We start from the raw sequence: 15,970 nt of genomic DNA on the forward strand, positions 1-15,970 counted from the left end.
AGAGTACGTTAACATGGCATAACTGCTGCATAAAAGAACTGAATAATCCATGCTGGAAATGAAAGGCGCAAAAAACGAAGGACTAGAAGGAGTGAACGACACGGCGCGAACTGCTACACTTACGCGCACAAGTTCAATGTCCTTGCAACATTGTCCTCTGCAGGTTAACCTCCCTGCCTTCTGCCTTTCGGTTTCTTTCCTCGCTTCCATCAGCATTTGTTTCTGCACGATTAGGCAAAACAAAGCTAATTTCACATCTTGCATTCTCTTGAGCGTACAGGCATCATGCCATTGACCCAAAACGTCAGGAGAAACAACACGAGTCATAAGAATGTCACTGACTTCCACAAAGGAGGACACATATTTTTCACCAGTTACGGCGTTATAAAGGTCGGCCCAATGCGCCTTCTTTTATCGCACGATGCGTCGTTTTGTGGACTTCCACCTGATAAGCCCGACAGAGTGTATAATAAGCATCACCCCTGGACGCACACCTTGCAGACCTCGCATTAACCTAAGCATGTCGCTGCACGGTCGGCTAGCCCTGGTGACTGGAGGAGCCAGCGGCATAGGCAAGGCCACTTGCCACGCCTTGGCTGCCCAAGGGGTCAGAGTCGTCGTCGCAGATCTCAACGTGAATGCTGCTAAGGTCGTGGCATCGGAGCTACCTGGTGGGTCCCCATTCTCATTGCCGATTAAAAGCCGCATACGTTAGCAATGTTAGCAATAGGTTCCTTATTAGCAAGATATGACGAGGACAAAACATGCAAGCTTTGTTAAAGGGATACTAAAGTGAAACCATACTTTAGTTTACACTGATAAATTATGCTCTGAAAAGTGTTGACAATTCTACTACCATAGCTTTATTATTAGATGAGAAAATCAATGTCAAAAGTTTAACTTTTACTTTTCCCGCCAATAACTCCGACGGTGACGTCACGAATTTTGAAGTGTTTTTTTGTATTTTGGCTTCACTGGCTCCACGAAGTTTCCTGAAACTTCGCATGTTAAGTCTCTGGTTCCCATAGAAAACAACGTTTTTCATGTTTACCGTGAGGAACTACGTAGGCCCTGGTAGACGCCGTGAAAGTCTGTGAACTTCATGACGAGTGGTGCGGGAAATGAAATGTGGCGTCGCCACCCGCGCTTCTTTTTTGCGCGTTTTCTCGCTAACCGAGCGTCTTCGCGCGGCAAGCGTGGCGATTTTGGCATTCTAAATAAACGTAATTTTCTAATAAGTAAAAGCTCGTTAATTCGAACTCGGTTAATTCGAATTTACAGTTAATTTGAACTGACGCCCTGGTCCCGGCACAGCGCTGTGTATTTCTATGGGAGTAAACTCCCGATAATTCGAACGCGTCGGTATCCACAACGGTTAATTAGAACTGGCAGCCCCTGCTTTTCATTGCTCCTCGCAGAAGTCGGACCAAAGTGAACACAATATGTTGCAAAGCCAAACCAAACGAAATTTACTAGATATGCAAAGCAAAGAAACAGCAGAATTTCTCAGCACTCAGACGAGAATTCAGACGCTACGCTGGATCTCTTGGGCAAGCTGCAAACGATGACCATGAAGTCGCGACAGAAGAAACGCAAGCGAATTCAAAGTACTCATTACTCTTAATTTTGATTGATTTAACTCTGCCATGTAAATAAACGTGTTTTGGAGCACAAATAACGTCATATATTTCAAATTAAGGCTCACTGCTCACATGAATCCATGTCGGTGCTTGTTTCGGGCGTATCACAGACTGATCAATTAATTCTGTTCGCTGTTAGAGCTCCATGAACTTAATTTACGAAATAACCTGCCACAAACGTGTAGTAGTGCCTAGTTCGCGGTAACGAGTCCAGAGGTGGCTTCATTAGGAAGTTTTCGAATAGGGGCCCCAAACGTTTTGGGGCCCCTTAGAATTAGCGTCGACGCCACTGCGCATGCGCGAGACCCAAACAGCGTTTGGGTTTTGCGTTGGGAATGCTATTTCTCGAGTTTAGCGGGAGCCCCAATGCCTGTCCCAAAAGCTTTGCGTCAAACAAACATGACGGCACTCACTGAAGCGACGGCTTTTGGCCAAGACTAGAGTGACCTACAGAATAGGGGAAGTGGCCAAAACAACGTATAAAGTAAAAGAAATACATATATCTCGCTTGTGAGCGCTGCGTTCCGTCTCAGAAAGCTACATGTAGAAAATGAAGGAATATTTCATATATCTCACACAGAAAATACGGACGCAATTGTGGGACTACATTCATTAGCTGTAGGATACGTGCATTGCGGCTCTGCAGCCTTCGCCTCATTGCCAAGAAAAGTTGTCCGCGAGTACAGTTGCTGCCGGGGGGCAGATGTTTATGCAGCGTAGCAGCGCGTCCATCACGGGCCGCTTTTCTTGCTATCGCATTCATTGCTTCGCCCTTGCGGCGAAACTGTAACTTTTTTTTACATGATGTGAGGATTTTACATGAGTATACTTTTCGAAAATAAATTTGGAAGGCAGTTCGCTCCGCCTTCGTGACCTGACTGACTGAACAGCTTAACTCTATAAACGAACTCAATAAATGACCCTACTGTGCATGATGGATTTTCAGTTTTGGTTAACAAGAATTATTTAATGTTTACGTGTAGTCTTGAAAAGTCGAGGAAGGAAACGACCTTGGAACTAATAATTGAAAAGGGGACTCATTTCAACATACATTTCTTGTTAAATGCCTGAGATTGGGCTAACTTCTTTTTTTAATTGCAGCTTCACTATTCTGAGTCATTACTTTCTTGCATCAGAACATATTCTGTGTCTTTGCTACCAAAAGAGCGCGACAAAATAATCCACAGATAGTGGATCCACTATCAGCCGAACAACTCATTAAGGAACATTTTAAGGGCACAGATAACATAGCAAGATAAGAAAGGTAACAATATAGAAAATTATGTGCGTAATCTTCGTTAACCCCCTTTTCAGGTGCCGGGACCCACATAGCAGCTTTGCTGGACGTCAGTGACGCAAGCTCGGTCGACATACTATTTGCTGACATCAAGGAGACCGAATCTATTCCCATCAGCATAGTAGTGAACTGCGCTGGCATAACCAAGCGCTCGCCCCTTGTCGAGACGACTGATGAAGACTTTGACAAGATCATTCAGGTCAACCTCAAGGTTAGTGGTGAAGCTGCAGCGAAATATACACTTCAGTTCAACAAAATTAATGTTTTCGACCTCAGTAGATGATACACTGTATAATGACCGGCTCTAAAATTCTATCTTCTCGGACGAGTTTGACATCTCGTCCTCTACAATGAACATAAGTTCCTAAGCGAACGTTCGCATCTTTCGTCAAGCTTTTGGCTGTACGTTCTAAGCGTATAGCTAATCTGAGCGGGGCTTCGCACGCGCAGAGTAGGCCTCTTACATTAAATGCGGTTGTCGCGACCAGAAATTGGAAAAAATTATTGGTGACTGGAATTTCTCATTAGACTGCAGTGTTCCCGCATGTAATTTCCACTACAGTGTTCTGGCATCATTCTAGCATGCCACAGCGTTCTGCGATGCAAAAGAAAAGCTGTACGAAAACGAGCTATATGCGTAACAGCTGTTTTGTACAGCTTATACATATGGCAGCATACGAAAACGTGTTCGTCGTTACACCTCGAATGGTCGGACATGTATGAAGGCATAGCTAAACGACATGTAGCATACAAAAATGTTACATGAATACGTCGCTTCTGATAAGATGAATCAGAGAGTCTACATGTCACAACCAACACCACAACAGATCGAAAACTGCAGATGTGGATAGAGTTCACACAGAAGACTATGATCATAGAGCCGAAATCAGATCTATACCTACTTGCGTTATAGGCTTTCACAATCTTTCGTTCAGATTGAGCCTAATCCCCGGCGAAATGAAGGTAGAGGGGCGGAATTATGTGCCTCTCTGCCAGCTATGCGCATTCAGTGTTCCTCACGATAGCGACATGGCTCCGTTTGATGCCCTGACGATGCAGCTGCAGCTATTCTAAGTGAAAGCTAATTGATTATCATTAAGTTTGCTTTCTTTCGTAGGGCACGTTCCTGGTGACAAGAGCAGCTGCACGTGCCATGATCGCCTCCGGCGTGACGGAGGGAGTCGTCGTAAACGTTGCCAGCATCCTGGGCAAGAGCGGGCTCTCTGGTTTGGTAGCGTACACGGCTTCCAAGGGAGGCATCGTGGCTCTGACCAAGTCGGTCGCTCAAGAACTGGCACAGCAGGGCATCCGCTGTAACGCCGTGCTACCATCACTTACGCAGACTGCGATGATCGATCCGCTGCCCGAAGAGCCAAAAAGAGCGTGCATCGCACAGACGCCCCTTGCCCGAATGTGCCAGCCGGAGGAAGTGTCCGAGGCCATTGTGTTCCTCTGCTCTCCGAGGAGCTCGTTCGTGACAGGAGCCGCCCTGGAAGTAACGGGGGGATTCAAGATGTGAACGTTTTTATAAGTCTCGTTCAATATATTTTTATTGAGTACCTGTCTTTCTGTTCAAACACTAAAAGCTCACTTTAGCATGAATGATTGCGAGTGGCTCCGATTCCGCGCAGGTATACTGAGAATTGCCCCTAGTAGTGCTAACGAGCAGTTGACATGTGGTCGAATGGCTGACGACGATGAAATGTAGCCAGGTGACTGAAAGAAGCCGAACAAGATTCCCTCCACTCCTTCTTGCTTTTGTGTTCGTCGAAATGCAACCATATTATGTGTACGAAAAATGCATGCCAGGCAGCATTTTCCTTATATATGTGCCGGACGTGTAACGTGGTGCATGTATATACTATTGTGCGCTTATAAATAACACCCACGACTGAACATGGAGAAGTGAGTCGTGTCAATCAATCAATCAATCAATCAATCAATCAATCAATCAATCAATCAATCAATCAATCAATCAATCAATCAATCAATCAATCAATCAATCAATCAATCAATCAATCAATCAATCAATCAATCAATTTTAATTATTTTGCATATACGATTACAACGTCATGTATATACAGACGAGGGTCCCAAGCATAATCATTTTTCCGTGGAACGACCAAATGTTTAACACGTTAAGCAAAGACGATGACGAAGGGGCAGTGATGAGCTGCAGACACCTGGCGCGGGGCTTGGCTGTTTATGGCAATGTTTCAGCAAAAGTAAACGCATTCGTGCACGACTTAACTGACGTGTACAGGTTCAAACTCCTTACTACACAGTCCTTCCATTCGCACTTCCTCCTTTACAACAAGGCAAAGGAAAACCCATTTAACATCTTCTATTCTCTTGAGCGTACATTATCAAGCACTCCTCTTTACCGACCGAAAACGCTAGGAGAATAACACAAGTAATATCAATGTAACTCACGGGCGCAAGCGAGAACACATAAGCGAATGGGTGCGAGCCAATTGGTACGGATCAATCACTGTAAACAGCACCAACAGAAACGGGCAAGGAAGAGCACAGGGGTGCTATGCAGGATAGCCCGAGTTTGGCGAAACTCGGAATTTTTCCGAGCTCTGGCGCCACCCCCTTTTGAACGAGCTAACAGTACGAAAAGGTCAAATGCATCCCTCAGCGCGTGCTGCGTTCCGTTGGTTATGCTGGAACGCGGCGTCACGTCAAGGGCGGTCGACAAAGTTGGGTGTTGTCTTCAAACCAGAGGCATCTTCCTTCATTTATTTGTCGTTACACAGAGCGCAGAAGTGTACCCATGCAAGAAAAGTGTCAGAAACTTTTACTAGAGAGAGAAGAAACTTTATCAGCACTTGGCCGGCAGTTTGGTCTTGTTGGCCTCAGATGGCGGCGCTGAGTGCCTGAACAAACAGGGACTTTACCTGAACTCGGGCGGCATCTTCGGCCTGCCGGACGGCCCAGAGCTGGTCGTTGAGCTCCGAGCTCAGCGACCAGCTCTGGGCCTCCCAACGTCGCCTCCCAGCGGCGGCGCCGCCGACGGAGAAGGTCCCCCGCGGCTCCCGCAGCCGGGACGGCGGCGGGAACGAATGAGTTCGAGGTTTCCTGTTGCCTGGTATTGGCACGGCCGCTGGATGAGGTACTGACAACCGGCGGCCGTTTCTCGACCGTTGTTGCCGGCGCATTCCCAGAGCATGTGGCGCAGCGTTGCTCTGTGCCCGCATGCTTTATATAGATCGGTGGTGTATAAGTGCAGGTAGCAGTAAGACGACCGGGCTGGGGTAAGAGTGTGTTTGTAGTAAGCGATAGCTTACAGAATTGTGCCTGTTTAATTTGTCATGCGGTGGCAGGAACTTACGCCTTTTCAGTCTGTAGTGTTGGGTAATATCTCGGAACGTGATAAACATATTGTTTAGAGGTACGGGGTGTTTAAATTCCTTTTCAAGCGTTCAATGTCTGCACTAAGTATCATTTAGAATAATCAGCCCCGCGGCCTCTGAGATTAGCTCCGGCCGAGCGCCTTACAACACCGCGGCCGGAGCTAATCACCAGGGCGACGTGTGTAATCATCACGGTCGGCCTGTACATTCTAGCGCGTTGCTCGGCCGGCGCGTGCCCTTTTCGCTCCCCGAGCACGTGCGCCCGGCTGATTCGCTAGTTGGCTGGGCGGTATACCTGGGCTGGGCGGTATTAAGTCAGGACATGCTGTGATCAAGCTAATTAAGCCAAGCTATGCTAAGGCCGAGCTAATTAAACCACATTTTACTAAGACCATGCTAATGAAGCCGTGTAAAGCTAAGACCAGGCTAATTATGACCATCCTAAATAGCGCGGCACTAATTAGGGGTGCAATAATTAAAACCAAGCTAATTATGACCTTACTCACTAAGGTCGTGCTAATTAGGATTAGGAATTAGGATTAAGATCGTGAAGAAACTAGCTGATCACAAGCTCCTCCGATGGCTCCAGCCTTGCACAAGTAGTGCGAGCTGACCAATTTATGCAAAGAAGCTGCTGCATAGCGTCCACCGCATGAAACGCTTGGCAGGCATACCGGCGCTATAACAGTCACGAATTGAACTGGGGCCTTTTCAGAATCAACCAGTTTGAACCCGAGTTCGCCCGTCAATCAGTTTGATTGACAGACGCCCGCGGCGAAGGTCGGGTCCGCCCACCGCGTTTGCTCTTGCCGAGGAGCAGTGCTCGCGCCGCAACGCTAGCGAGCGGCACGATTCATTTATGAGCTTAATCGCATTGACTATGCACACACGCACGAAGTACTGAAGGTTATATCATCAAGCGCCGAAAGCTGGGCGAGTTGGTAAGGTTTCATCTTCTAGCAACTGCGCTCGTCTGTCCCTTTCGTTCCTTCTTTGTGTCCCGTCTGCTGGGCAGTTTGCTAGAAGGTTATATCATCATGTGGCTACGATGTCTCGCATTCAATTTCACCGCGATCACGAAGTACCACTCAGAGTCATGAAGCATGCGCCCCTGGTGGCATCTGCGGCGAGAAATGTTACTATTTACTTGTTTGTGGAGACATTGTTTCTACCGATTCGTTACTGCAGAAAAATCTTCAGACGTGTAATGTAAGTAGCAATAACCTGTCCATTTATTTATCTGTAATATTCGAGAGAAGCCAACCGACCTGCACGAGAGTGCTGCGTATGCACCCTTGTTGCCTTCGAGAGTGGAAATTTCTGCAGGTGGAACGAAAGAACTTGCCCGAAAGAGGAAAAACGCCCACGAACACGCCTGTGGGAGGCGCGATGTTCAGTTGGCAAAAAGAGCGCGGCAATCACGCTGACGTCTCTGCACTATGGAAATGTTGACTGAGTGGAGGCGCTGACGCGTTCGCACGCGGTGTTCCTTTAAAAACCGCCGCAAATGCCGCACATGCGTTTGCTACGCCATGCTCGTTCTTGTAGCCGTTTTTATCAACGCTCGGGCCATCCTGCATAGCACCCCAGGACTAGCATCGGCCGTCAACAATATGTTTATTGGGGCCAGCACAAACATATACTATTCGGAACAAGCGAAGTGAGATTCAGAGGGACGGCAGGTCATTGTCAAACAGGTCTTTCTGCGCACGCGTCACAGACGTGAAACTACACAATGAAACGTATTTATAAAAATGTACATTACAGACACTCATAGGAAACCGCACGGAGGGGGCAGGGGGGCAGACCCCCCCTCCCAATAACCTAGGAGTGGTGGTGGGGGGGGGACAAAATCTGCCCCATGCATTGACTTAGAAGGGGGGGGGGCTGCGATGAAACTTCGCCCTCCCTGATGGTGAGCCCTGCGCACGCCTATAGACACACTGCACACTGAATTGATTGACTTCTAAGGAGCTTAAATTCCCTATAACAGGGAGCATTAGATGAAGCACTTACGCACCAGGTTCCTTTCAGATACACTTAAATTACCTCGAAAATTTCTCTGGCTATCTCATCTCAGTACATTCCCATCAGACGTGTGTCTTCAATGAGTGATGAACAGCCACACTTCGCAGAATGGACAACTAGATGCTACTAGTGTTAGCCTAGACACTGCACGCATGCTCGCGCAAACGTTCGTTGAGAGACAGCGTCCTGTCTTCCCGATGTATGTGTTCCCGAAAGAACTCGGAATTGAATAAGCTACGTTGTTTTTTTTTTGTTTTTTTTTTCACTCGGTAAACTTAGAAGTACGTCGCTTGCTGCACAGTTCAAGTGTATGTCTTGCTGCCGTTGACCTTCTTGCACAAACTTCCCAACTTATTAGGTGCGGTAAACACCACCCTTACCAATGTGCATGTTTGGGGTAGTTGGTAGTCCACGATTTCTTTCCTTACCACCCTTACACAATCCCGGCCCTTAGCCAACCTCCAAAACTGTGTCTGATGCACCTTCCTTTATTGTACACTGTGCCATTCTAGGAAGCCCCACCTGATAAGCCCGACGCAGTAGATAAGACTGAGAAGGACGCACACCTTGCCAACCTCACATTAAAATAAGCATGTCGCTGCACGGTCGCCTAGCGCTGGTGACTGGAGGAGCAAGCGGCATTGGCAAGGCGACTTGCAACGCTCTGGCCTCTCAAGGAGTAAGGGTCGTAGTTATGTTCGGGGGACGATTTCCCCAGTACGGATCAACGGTGACTAATCGCGGACGGCGCGTGACGGAAAAGGGGCGCTCGGAAGGGCCATTAGGCCGTTCGCCTCTACCCGCGCCTTTGTAGCCGAACCCCGCGACCTTTTGTCGACCGCTCCTTTCGCGGCGGAGTCACCCGTACGGCGGAAGCGAGCTCACGGAGACTGACAATGTAAACAATGTGTCGCCGTCGCGACGGTCCTCACTGAAGGAGCACCGACGTGGTTTTGCAGTAATTGCAACAGGCGGCGGCATCTTGTCGCAGACAAGGTTCGAGACGGCATAGTAAACTGGGCACGTTGGTGTGGTTCATTTCAGTGTACGTTGACTGTGTATGTGATTGATGGCGTTTTAGTTGGCTTGCCGCATAGTGAGGGCAGCAAAGCGTGGGAACGTGGAGGCGGAGACACGTCTCTGAGAGAAACAAAGTTCTCTACTTCATTGGTGGAGTATCAAAAAGGGTTGGTCCCGTAAGGCGGTCTCAGACGAGACAGGGTGGATTTAAAGGAAGAAATAGGAGAGGAAGGGGAGAGCTTGGTGCTGGACGGAGAGATTGCGGAGGGGACAGAGGTCGTGCTTGGCGCCGACTCTGATCCAGGGACGAAGGACTTAGAGATATTCTCTTAAGGGCTTGAACGCTTGGTGCGGGCCCAGCCCAGTTGTTGTCGCGAGAGCTGTTCAGTGGCCGCCCCGGCCTTTGTTTTGTCATCAAGTGTGTAAATAAACTCAAGTTTGCCAGGATCTGAACAACCGAGCCTGTCCAGTCCTTCAACGTGTCGCCACGATCATCCGAACCATCGGGATCACCTCCATCGACCCAAACTTAACTGTCGTCGTCGCCGATCTCAACCTGGATGCTGCTAAGGTTGTGGCTGCAGAGCTGCCTGGTGGGTTCCCATTCTCGTTACCGATTAAAAGCCGCATATGTTTGCGATGTCAACAGTAATGTGTAATGAGCAAGACGCATTAAGGACCACAACTCTCAAGCTTTGTTAAGAGCCCTACTATAGCCCTCCTGACAGCATATTGCTTAAGACATGACGTGAGGATTTGCCAAGAGTCTACTTTTCGGAAATTACCCACCACGGTGGTCCAGTGGCTACGCTGCTCGACTGCTGACCCGAAAGTTGCGGGATCGAATCCCAGCCGTGGCGTCTGCATTGCGATGAAGGCGAAATGCTCGAGGCCCGTGTTCTTAGGTGCACGTTAAAGAACACCAGCTTGTCAAAATTTCCTAAGCCCTCCTCTACAGCGTCCCTCATAATCATATCATGCTTTTGGGACGTGATACCCCAACACTTATTATTATTACTTTTCGGAAATTATTTTGGAGGGGGTAGTTCGCTCCAGCTTCGTGACCTGACTGACTGAATGGCCTCTTCCAGCATTCGTTCGCTGTACCAGCTGCTCAAGTTCGTCTACTAACTCTACATGGCCGCTTTTCTGCTTGCATGATCTTTAGTTTGGGCTGAACATAATTCCGTAATACACACGTGTAGTTTTGAGAAGTCGTCGAATAAGGAGCGCCACTGGAGTCAATGTTTTCACAAGGCGACTCGATCATTTCAGCCAACACATTCCTTATTGGGCAACTTCGCATCCCGCCGTGAAGACCCCATTTTCACCAGAACTACTGTCTTATTAGTACGTTTTCGTAATTTTGCATTATATAATGTTTTTGCTTCTATTCTTGTGTACTAGTATTGCTTGCGCTGGACCATATAGTTTTTGCTAATGCTTACTTGAATTTCCTTACGTTGCCGCATACCTTATGTAATATTGCTTCGTGAGGTCTTTTTTGTAAACAAATGAAATGAGCATTTTCTCACTGCTAATTAACTCACGTAATAATGATGAGATGTTGGCATTAGGCTATTGCAGGCTATGTGTATTCTAACAGCGTTGTTTTTGTAACTGCAAAGAAAACAATAATGCTGCAGACAAAAGAGATTCATTGATCATATACAGTTTTGAAGAATGTTGTAATGTTGTTCTAAGATTGTTCCTCAACCGGAAGTCATTCATCCTGGTCCGTGGATCAGTGTAGCATCCCGCACCTGGTGATTATATCCACGTAAAAAAGAGAGAGAGGGAGAGACGTATTACACATATATATTGCATTTGTCCTGCAAACATTGTAATTGTAAAAAAGACTGTAACTATCCTATAGTAGACAGCATTCCGAATATGGCTCTCGATTTCCGTGGTGGACATTAAAAAGGAAAGGTGGACATGTTCTCTTCCTTAATTGCAGTTTGCATGACCTTAATTGCATGACAGTAAGAACTGTACCGAGTTCTTACTGTCATGACTTAAACATTTCCTCTATCTTGTACGCCTCGGTGGTAAAGTGGTTACGGGCTCGGATGCTGAACCGAAGATAGCGGGTTCAATCCCGGTCGTGGCGGTCGCAATTCGATGGAGGCGAAATGCTAGAGGCCCATGCACTATGCAATGTCAGTGTACATTAAGGAACACCAGATAGTCGAAATTTACGGAGCCCTCCACTACGGCGTGCCTCATAATCATATTGTGGTTTTGGCACGTAAAACCTCAGATATTAATTGCGGAGCTATTTACGCCAGCCGTTGGTTGTAATCCGCGAACAGAAAACTATCATCAAAGAGTAAAGCATAGCATGCAAAGAAAGAGAAAGAGAGAAGGAGAGAGAAATAGAAAGGAATAAATATAAAGAGAAAGAAATATAAATAAACAGAGACAAAGAAGACAGAAAAAATAGAGGGAAGAGAGAGAAAGGAAGAAACTTCAGGGGTTGAAGAAAGAAAGATAAAAATGAAGAGAAACAAAGAAGGCTACTCAGTTCCGCACTTCCTTCAGGCTTGGCTCCGCTAGTGCGGAGTTGACTTCATTTTGTTATCATTATTTCCTCCACCTTAGCTAAGCTAATAAGAGAGCACGACAAATTAATCCACGAATACGTGATGCGCTATAAGCCAAACAACCAACAGATGAACTTTCCAAGGGCACGGGAAGTACACCCAGATGCAAAGTACGAGAGGTAGCTATAGGTGACGCCGTTATGATTCTCGTCTTTACTACCCCTTTTACAGGCACCGGAACTCCACACAGATCAGCTTTGCTGGACGTCAGTGACACGAATTCGGTGGACAGGCTGTTCTCCGACATCAAGGAATCCGAATCTCTGCCACTGAGCGTAGCAGTGAATTGCGCTGGCATAGCCAAGATTTCGCCCCTTGTCGACACGAGTGATGAAGATTTCGACAAAATCATTCAGGTCAACCTGAGGGTCAGTGGTCACGCTGCCGCAAAGTATACATTTCACTTTAACAATATTACTGCATTAGACTTCAGAAGTTGTTAAGTACTCTGTATTCTGACCTGCTCATAATGTTATATCAGGCGTGTTTGACATCTCGTTTCATTATGAAAGATAGCTCCTTAAAGGCACACTAAAGGGCAATGTTAAATTGAGCTGGATTGAAATATTAGGCTTGTGTAATCACCAATTCACCGCTGCTGGCGAGAAAAGAGCGTTTATAAACGAGAAAACGACGAAATTGAGAAATTGAGAGGGCGCCCTCAGTCATGCTTTGTGGGTATACCTCATCAAATGACGTCACATGCTCTATTTTGATTATTCAATTACGGCTTACAGACGAAAAACAAATTTTTATACTAAATAAACGTGCACTAAGGGAGACTTGTTCGTACATGTTACTGCCATGGAGCTCTCGGACGCCCGCTGATTAAGAGCAACCGGTGACGTCAAGTCCTCCATTCGGCGAGGGCGCTTCAAATTGAGAAGATGCACCTGGGACTCTCGGTGGGTGTTTTCTAGGCAAAAAAAAAAAATGTTTACTGGCGTTACAAGAATCACTAAACTGAACACATGAAGGAAGGGAATTTCGAAGGCTCGTTTCTTTGTTTGACACAGCCTTAATGAAAACCAGCAGATAATGAAGCCAAGGATGGCACAGGGGACGTTAATTGTACTGTTTTAAGTGTATTGTAGTAATTGCGATATAAAAGTGAAGAAAGTAAAGTGGACGAAAAGACAACTTGCCGCCGGCAGGGGCCGAACCTGCCGGCGGCAAGTCATAGAGCTGACATCAGATCTGTCTACTTGTGTTATAGACTTTCATAATCTTTCGTTCAGATTGAGCCTATATAATCCCCGGCGAAATGAAGGTAGAGGGGAGGAATTATGTGCCTCTCTAGCCAGCTATGCGCATTCAGTGTTCCTCACGATACAGATGGCTCCGTTTGGTGCCCTAGCGATGCAGCAGCAGCTATTCTAAGCGAAAGTTGATAGATTATCATTGAGTTTGCTGTCTTTCGCAGGGCACGTTCCTGGTGACAAGAGCAGCTGCCCGTGCCATGATCGCCTCCGATGTGACGGAGGGAGTCATCGTAAACGTTGCGAGCATCCTGGGCAAGTGCGGTCTCTACGGCTTGGTGGCGTACACGGCTTCCAAGGGAGGCGTCGTGGCTCTGACCAAGTCGGTCGCTCAAGAACTGGCACAGCATGGCATCCGCTGTAATGCCGTGCTACCATCACTGACGCAGACTCCTATGATCGATGCGCTGAGTGACGAGCTGCAAAGGTTGGGCATCGCACTGACACCCCTGCGCAGAATGTGCCAGCCGGAGGAAGTGTCCGAGGCTATTGTGTTCCTCTGCTCTCCGAAAAGTTCCTTCGTGACGGGAGCCACCCTGGAAGTAACCGGAGGATTCAAAATGTGATTGCCTCTCTAAATCCCGTTCACTGTAAGGTTTTCTACGCCTGTGTGGTTCAAACAATAAAAGCTAACTTGAGCTTGATTTATTGTGAGTGGCTCTGGTTCCGCTTTATGACTGTACGTGGGCTCAGTATTGCACCTAGCAGAGTTAAGAGAACTCTGTCAAAGAGAACACTTGCTCCTGAACGTGCACTAGGCATGTCGTTGAGTTCACTTTCTTTTTATCCGGCTTCATAATCGTGTTTCTGGCTTTCCAAAGTTACACAGCCATGATTGCGCATTTAGATGAAATATCCTCTCAACAAGCCCAATGCTTGAGCTTGTTGAGAGGATATTGCCGTAGTGAGAAATCCAATGAGAGAAGCAAAAGCGAAGAGGACCAAGTTGAGTGTCATCGGCTAGTGGCTGCCATGTTCTAAGTTCAAAACATTTAGTACTGGTTGTGCTGGTTCTACCTGTGCACCGCAAAAATTCTGGTCCTTCACGGTGGATCAGCCCGCCACGGTGGTCCGCCACGGTGGTGGGCTGCTGACCCGAAGGTCGCGGGTTCGATCGCATTTCGGTGGAGGCGAAATGGTAGAGGTCCGCGTACTGTGCGGTGTCAGTGCACGTTAAAGAACACCAGACGTTGGAAATATCCGGATTCCTTCACTACGGCGCCCCTCATAACCACGTCGTGGTTTTGGGACGTAAAACCCCCTATATTATTATTATTATTATTATTATTATTATTATTATTATTATTATTATTATTATTATTATTATTATTATTATTATTATTATTATTATTATTATTATTATTATTATTATTATTATTAACTAGGTATAATTCACCGTAGAGTGCTGAAAACATTAAGCAAGGCAGTCTGCGGGGACAACACATAGAGCTTATCTGCAACGTAACGATGAAACTGCTTTGTTAAAATGCCCTTTTAGGATTATTAAGACGACCTGTAGAGAAAGTACGATTGCACTGTACCGGGGCAACCTATACCCGAAGGTAGTCACAGAAGAGATTCCTGGTCTTCTCTATACAGCCGCATTTGTCACAGGCAGCACTGTCATCCATTCCAATATCAGAATCAATAGCAGTTCGTGAATAGCACGCACAGCCACAGGCATCACATACTGTAAACCACTTTGCACCTTAAAGCGGTTTCAGGCAACCGAAACGCCCGTTTGTCTCACCATAATTTGCAATAAATGGGGGTGCAAGGGTGTTTTGCTTTCCGAAATAACCTTTTCGTTTGCGTAAAAATTATTGCTTTATTAAAACACCCTTTAAGAGGTAAGGGTGTTATAGGTTATCAAAGCACCTGTGGGTCATGCGACAGGAGTACCAGTTGATAATTGGAACAGGCTAATTTAGAAAGCGTTGAATATTAGGCGGGTTTAGAATAACAGATCTGTCTGTTTTTAGCGCTATCTACAAGCCCACCATAAATTAGGCCATATTTTTAAATGTTTTTTGTTTAATTATGTAAAACACAAATATCCCCACGGCACTGAACGGAGACTCACGATACCATGGCTATAAGTACCACATGGTTGGTGTATGGTTGTGTAGCCCGAGCGCTCTGCCCATTTGGTGCTTATGTGATATGTCTTTGTGCATACGGCTGGATGTGTATGTGCCATATTGCATCCTTGGATGACGATGATGCAGTTGCATTTTCTTTGACTGGCAGCTTTTATTCTTCTCTTTTTCTGAAATAAGAGCGTTTGGAGGATCGGTAACCCCCCCAGGTTATGGGTATTTTGATTCGTGAAAACACCTTTTTTCCTAGTATGTAAGGGTGGTAGTTATAGACACGGTAAAGCCCCCTGGAGGATGTGAAGTGGTTTGATGGTGCAAGTTCTTCAGCAGCTCCAGGAATCCCCGATGGAAGACGGAGACGCAAGTGCTGCTCCAAGCAGCTATAGATTGGGTAGACCTGGTCCAGTAGCTTTGGTGAAGATAATATCCTGAAGTTTTAGACGCCTTTACAGAGTACAGAGTAGACGTCTTTACAGGGCTGCTCAAATGTGATTTTGAGTTTATTCGCGCGCCTTTGGCTTTGATGTTATATTACGTTTATCGTGTAGCTATGCACAAGAGCGCGACAAGTGGCATGTAAAAACGTGTGATTGGATGAATATACGATGTTTTTGAGTTCCTTCTATGATGCTCGTTTTTGCTGTTAGAATACTTTCGTAGAA

General features: G+C 46.5%; 2 protein-coding genes across 2 annotated transcripts in view; both read left to right on the forward strand.

Annotated features, from left to right (window-relative positions):
- The window catches only part of LOC119387985 (estradiol 17-beta-dehydrogenase 8), a 169,286-nt gene that overhangs the window by 53,126 nt on the left and 100,190 nt on the right, over positions 1–15,970 (forward strand). The window lies entirely within an intron of this gene.
- Positions 514–13,804, forward strand: LOC119387987 ((3R)-3-hydroxyacyl-CoA dehydrogenase). The gene is made up of 5 exons (XM_037655582.2): positions 514–671; positions 2,955–3,148; positions 4,055–4,454; positions 12,122–12,318; positions 13,374–13,804. The coding sequence occupies exons 1-5, from the start codon at positions 521–523 to the stop codon at positions 13,773–13,775; spliced, it is 1,344 nt and encodes a 447-aa protein (XP_037511510.2). The 5' UTR covers positions 514–520; the 3' UTR covers positions 13,776–13,804.

The sequence above is a fragment of the Rhipicephalus sanguineus genome, chromosome 3, assembly GCF_013339695.2.
Source record: "Rhipicephalus sanguineus isolate Rsan-2018 chromosome 3, BIME_Rsan_1.4, whole genome shotgun sequence".
NCBI lineage: Eukaryota > Metazoa > Arthropoda > Arachnida > Ixodida > Ixodidae > Rhipicephalus > Rhipicephalus sanguineus.